This window comes from Stegastes partitus, unplaced genomic scaffold (assembly GCF_000690725.1).
Source record: "Stegastes partitus isolate 25-593 unplaced genomic scaffold, Stegastes_partitus-1.0.2 Scaffold1225, whole genome shotgun sequence".
NCBI classification, from domain to species: Eukaryota; Metazoa; Chordata; class Actinopteri; family Pomacentridae; genus Stegastes; species Stegastes partitus.
In genome coordinates, this window is record NW_007578956.1 from 41,062 (window position 1) to 47,774 (window position 6,713).

The window sequence follows — 6,713 nt, forward strand, 5'->3', positions numbered from 1 at the left end:
TTTTGAGGTCCACGTGCGGCAGAAAAATCCAAAGAAACGTCATGACGTCAGATGTTCATGTTCGCGCTGTCGCTGATATCAAAATACCAGTTTAAAGTATAATTTCAAGTTGATAGAATCCACAAACCTCCATCGCCATAACAGAAAGATCAGTGAGATTCGTTTGAAGAAGTATTTCAGCTCAGTTACATGTTTTACACTGAGCAGAGAGAATTATGGACTTTTTTGCCTTTATAAAACCGTGTAAACATCAACTTGTTGCGCTATAAAGTTCCCCAGAAGAGCCAATTATAAGAGGACGATTAAGTTCTATGTAGAATTTGGTTTGTATTATCCTGTTTAGTTGCTGGTCCGAGCTCCAAATCAACAAGTCTGCCTCTAAAAAGTGAGATTTGGATCGCAGCAGGTGACAAATTCAACTGAGAATCATTACTGCTCTTTTAGCAGGACAATGGTGAAACTGTTTGTCTTCACACTTACATCCCAGAACAGTTACCGAACTTTGGAAATATGCAAATGTAGCTGTTAAAAAAAATAAATTAGCTGCAAAGGTCTGCGCGCTGGTAGCAGCCAAACAACACAGGAGTCATTGTGTTGCTCTCGACGTAGCGTTCACAGCAAAAATCTGTTTTAACTTGAAACGAGAAAGACAGAAAACAGGAGAGAGAGAGATGTCGGGATGGTGTGAAACAGAGACAGACACCTGTACGATGAATACTGAGTGATGGAGGGAAAACAGCCTGATCGGAGGCCTAGCGAGGCACGAGACTCGACAACACTGGGAAAGGCCTGACGCTGAACAGGAACTGGATATTGAATTTCAAAGGCACAAACAACATTCAGCTTCCTCTTCCGTGTGCCCTGTTCTCATAGGAGGCAAATACCTCTCTGTGCGAGGCGGGGTCAGTGATCAATAACCAGGAGAAAGTGGCCGCTAGCCTTGATCCTAATTAGTGCAGGGTTAGAGCAGATTAGCCAGCACCTGAGCCCCTATCTCAGCCTTTCTCCAACAACAACTCCCTCCCTGATCGGGCAACACAGGAGCATCGGCATAATTCAGGGATACACAGTAATGCAGGAGGGGGGGGCTAAGGACAGGAAAGCTGCTTCTTCCCTACATCTTTTTTTTTTTTTCCCCCCCTGCTGTTGGGGATATCAAACATGCAGTTAAAAAAAAACTTCAAGGTGGGGACAGGTGGGTCCTTTAAGGAGGGGAGTAATAATGATGGTTCTCATGGCAACAGAGGGGATTAACTGTAAACCTTTGTTACTGCAGCCAAGTTTGCTAAACACACAGAGTTCAGGGAAAGGTTAGGACGAGGAGACCGTGAGGGGATTAGCGGGCTATGTGTTGCTCGTGTGCATGAGTTTGCTTGCAGGGGGGCGACGGATGAACACCAGACTCCACTTGTGAATTGACAGCTGCTATAAATAGAAAATACCTCGGCCCCTCACCACCACCCCCCCATAAGCCCCTGCTATTCTGTTTTACTCTAAACCATACCGCTAAATATTGTAAGCTCATTATGGAAAAGCTGTGTCCAGAGTTCACCCATCGATTGAAATGTCAATTTGATGCACTTAGGGCTCACTTTGTTTGTATTTATTCGGTCACACGCAGCAGAAGAGCACAAAAAAATATTCACAAATCGTACTCAAGTGATGGTGTAGAAATAAGAAATGTTCACTTAAATCCTGCTAACGAGTCCAGTTTAAAGATAGTAGAAGTAAAACAGACGACGCTAAATAGTCACTAGAACTCAAATTGGTGAATCACATGTTAATTTTGTTATGGAACATTTTTGGAACTTTTTTTTTTTTTTGGTGAATTTTATTTTCTTTACTCGGTGCTGTGAGTCTGTGACAATTTCTTTTTTTTTCTCTAAACTTTTCTTGTCTTAACTTCGGGCTGATATTAAATAATGTCGTCTGACTGATATTCTGTGATTTTAAATTGATGTATTTTTAATGTTGTTTTTGTGAATGGACCCCAGGTAGACCAGCAGCCACCTGGTGGAAGCTAATGGGGATCCAAATAAAGAATAAAGAATACAGAATATGCTGCTGCCACACGCATTAGGACTAAATTTACTCTGTGCTTGTGTTATCTCTTGGCTGATTCATGCATCTAAGCGTTAACAAACGACTGCTATACATTAGAAAGACCTTGGTGACAAGAAACATGTCGACTCAGCACTTGATAGTTACATAGCTGCACTTTCCTGCAACTAACATTAAAAAATATATATATTATTTGTACTTTAAACCATAAATTTTACTGTTTGAGTAAATCGAGGCTTCCATATTCATATTCACATCATGTCATATATCATTTAAACACTTCGTGGATGCGATAAAGTGCAATTAATCTCCGAATATGCAATTTGACTGAGGAATACCTACAAGGTTATCTCACTTCGTAGCCTCCAATTTGTTGCATTAAATGAGTGACTGATGAATGATTTACTGTATAAAGTGGCTTTCGGCCCATTAAAAAGCCTCCCTATAACCTGTGTCACAGGAAACCTGATACTATCAGTCAGGTGAGTAAGAGCTGACGCTGTGGAATAGGATTTTATTCAGCGTTGATTGGCTAAAACCAAAAAAAGAAATCAGTTTGTACCTCTCCACCTCACCTTGTCCCTTTTTTTCTTTAGCAGCATCCCAACTCTGGCCTGCTTCAATGAAATAAACTAAAAAAAAAAACTGTACATAGGAGCCATTCTTCCTTTAAATGAATGCATTTTCTGTTCTTTGACACGCTCCGGTTATTATTGTGACACTTTCAAACAACGGGAAAATAATACGAAAGCAAAACCTCCAGAAAAAAACACAAGCCATACTGTACTGTTGAATGTGCAGAAGGAGCCCCGTCACGTCTAACCGGCGCCGACAAGCTGCGTGTAACTGTAAAGCTACAGTATGCATTTGTGTGTCATGTTCACGGCTCCTCACCCAGCCTGACCTGGTTTGGTCTGACACTTCTGCCAGTCTGCATACACGGAGAAAAATCCCACCAGCACACACACACAAACACCGTCAGACACACTCCTACCCCCCCTCTGGTGCAAGTACATGAACACACACGACTCCAGCTGCCCATCAAACACCACTTCTCAGTTTTTGCAGGTAGCAAGACTCCCAACGGCCGAAGTAACGAATTCAATCCAAAATACAGTCGTCCTCAAATGTATTCACACCCTTCTATTAAAAAAAAAAAAGGCAAAACTCACAATAGTCACTCAAATAACTAGAAACTGAAAAAAGTAATAATAAATAAAAATTTGCTAAATTATAATTTAGTGAAATATGATGTTGCTTTTGAATTGTGGTTGAAAAGAATAATTTAAAAAAAAAAAAAAAAACTCCCCGACAAAAAAGAGAACACTGCGCAGAAGAACAGGGGCACAACACGGGCAAAAGTCTGTATATTTATTTATTTAATATATATATATATTGAACCAGAACCAAAAAGCAAAAGCAAGATCATCATTAAACTTAAATTTACAATTACTATTACCAATGTCAACTTAAACGAACTGGAGCTCTCCGTCTCCAATGGGAAGGGAAAAATACAAATAAACCCAACTGTATGCCTAAACTGACACACACACACGGATGCCACCTCCTCACCAATCTATTCATTCAGAGCCAGAGCTGCCACCAGCGATGAGGAGTCCATTAACCTGAGGGCTCTCGGAGCAGACAAGAACTTTTACACGATTTCATCCTGCCGGGGGTTTTTTGGTGGCGGCTCTCTGGCAGCTTCGCTCACATCAGCTGCAGAAATGATCACATCAGACAGCTGAGATTTCTATTAAGTGCCTCTCCGGGTGCTTTTCTCCTGATGACAAATGGGACTGGGCCTTACCTCTCTCTACTGGAGGGAGGCACCAGCGACATTAGACAAGGAAATGAGGGAAATCTAATCACGATGATGATGATGATGATGATGATGATATACATTAACAGAAGCAGACAGAAGGATTTGATTCTGGACGTCGCTAATTGCAGAGGCACCACGGTGGACACTAGAGAGCATGTGTGTTTCCTCATGTGCTGCTTTGGCCAATGTGGGCCAACTGCAGTGTGTTTGTGGTTTTGTTTTCATGAGGCTGCAATGCTGTGTGGACGAAAAAAAATTATAATGAAAGTGCTGAAACTACAGCGGCCATGAAATGAAGTAACCCCGAGTGACTCCCCTGAGACGCCAAAGATGGATTACATACCTGTGTGTGTGTGTGAAACATTTCCCCTCCCTCACACACCACGGCTCTCCTGAGATAACTCCTTTATGACTATCATTACATTAACATAACGCTGTCTAATAAACCTTCCACGGTTAATTTGAATGACTCTTGGCCCCCTGCTCATTTCCACTCAATGAACTAAACAACGTTAGTCCAGTCAGTGGATGAAGATAAACGCCCGAGAGGCTTCGACGCGCCGGGTCAGTGTTTCCACATCGAGAGCCTCGTGATATCGCTGAAGATAAATCTGAGGGGCTGCAAGACGACAAACAGGAAGGGACGCTTGTGAAGCTTTGGATGGTTTCTTTAGGGATCTTAAATATGATAACAAGTGAGTCTTTAGTTAAACTGTCACAGCCAGTAACAAGCATTTTTTTTAAAGTTATTTTTTGGCCTTTATTAGATAGGACAGTCAAAGCAGAGGCAGGAAAGAGGGGGAAGGTGTTGCAGCAAATGGCCACGAGCAGGACTCGAACCCATGATCGCTGCATCGGAGACTATAGCCCCTGTACATGGGTCGCCAGCTCAACCAGATGAGCTGTATATCCTCCCATTAAAGAAAGAAAAAACGTGTTACTGAAATTGACAAAAGTGGTAATAAATAAAAAAAATTGATGAAAATCATGGCATTGCTTTTGAATTATGGTTCAACAGAAATATTTTTAAAAAACAAGCCTGATGGGACCCGTAAACTAATATTTAGTTGAACAACCCTTTGAACCAATCACTGCCATCAGGTGTTTCCTGTAACTCTCAGTCAGACTTCTGCACCTGTTGACAGGTGTTCTGATTTCACTGCTCATCAGCAAAGTGCTCTGATTTGTCTGGGACAGTTTTTTTGTTTTTTTAAATTATTCTTTTCAACCACAATTCTAAAGCAACGTCTTCTTACACTAAATTATAATTTAGCAAATTTTTATTTATTATTACTTTTTTCAGTTTCTAGTTGTTTGAGTGACTGTTGTGAATTTTGCCTTTTCTTTAATGGAAGGGTGTGAATACATTTGAGCACGACTGTAAATAAAGGTGAGAATAAAAACTCAGCTGTGAAAAGTATTTTCCGACTATCATATAATCAAAAAAGCAACCGAATAACAATTCACAAACATCCCTGTGAGCTCGGACAACAGAGGACACCTTGCCTGCTTCCAACTTCAAACCGTTCCCGTCTTCACATTAACACCGTTTCCTCAGCTCCGGTCGAGCGATGGCCTCGGGGCGCTCGAGTCTGCGTTTCCTCTCACTCTAGAGTAGAATCTGCGTGGATACAAGGTGGTTTTCTATGTCAGAGCAGAGCGACGTAGAAAGCTACATGCTGGCATCTACTGTTCACTTCAGGCACATGCACAACAAAAAGAAAAAAAACAATCAACAACACAAAATCCTCAAATGTCCATTTAGTGTTTTAATGATTATGTTCTGTATAAATGCATTGCAAGAATCAAAAGAACACACTATACAAAATTGTGCGTAATATTTGTGGACAGAGAAGCAGGATTTTTAAACAATTGCTGTAGATTTAGACAGCTTCCATGTTGAGGTTTTGCTTTTTTTTGGATTGAACGGACACTGACAAGTATAAAAAAAATGGACCCAATGTCTCTAGAACAATGTCAGAATAAACACAGTGTGAGAATTTGAATTTCTCTCCGTCCTTGGTCGACAGCAACCTCTGAACACACTCGACCAAATCTCTGTAACGTCGGTCGATCTGTGCTTGAGGTTTAAAGCGAGCGTTTAGTCAAGGATGTGTAAACAGTTCTGGAAAAGGCACATGATTATGGTACGCTCTGTACATCTGCTCATTTGGTGGAAGAAGAAAAGAGGAATGTTTTCCATTGGCACCAGAAGTTATGTTCTGTTCTACAGCATCGTTTTAGAGCACAGCATGTCGAAAATACAACAACAATCCTCCACCGGCGTACGCTACGAATCGATACCCTGATACATCTAGGGAGACACTTTCCTATGCGAAGAACCACATACGTAGCGCTTTCCCTTTCTCTTCTCAAGCTGCATAGTTCTCAAGCAATATATTTACTCCTCCTCCTCCTCTGATCTGATTCCAGTTAGTTATCTACATTTTCAAGTATTAAGAGATCCATCTCAGAAGTTTATTATTTACAGGTCTCCCTCTACCAAGCATTAACACTCTAAGACAAAGATTTGGGAAACTGCTGTGAAATCCCACAACTTTGGACTGCATTAGACTGAAAGAAGCTACTGATTGTTGCAAAAAAAAAAAAAAAGAAAAGAAAAAAAAAAGTCAGTCTGGTTGCTCTTAGAAAACTTCTGACTCGTGTCGCGCCAAAGCTGCAGGCAGCGTTGTTCCACACGGACCCTGGAAATGGTACCTGCACCACATCACACACAGAAAGACAAAGCAGGGTCAGACTTTTAGGTTAGATCACTGAGTTGAATTTACTTTGGAGTGGAAGACCAGAGGGCTGTGCTACGAAGCCA

At 41.3% G+C, this 6,713-nt stretch overlaps 1 protein-coding gene across 2 annotated transcripts in view; it reads right to left on the reverse strand.

Annotated features, from left to right (window-relative positions):
* Positions 1-5,635: 5,635 nt before the first annotated feature.
* LOC103368947 (NAD-dependent protein deacylase sirtuin-5, mitochondrial-like) overlaps positions 5,636-6,713 on the reverse strand; it is an 8,598-nt gene continuing 7,520 nt past the window's right edge. For both annotated transcript variants that reach the window (XM_008297499.1, XM_008297500.1), the window contains exon 9: positions 5,636-6,604. In XM_008297499.1, the coding sequence (XP_008295721.1) occupies positions 6,532-6,604 (73 nt within the window). In that variant the 3' untranslated portion in view covers positions 5,636-6,531. The remainder of the gene's footprint in view (positions 6,605-6,713) is intronic.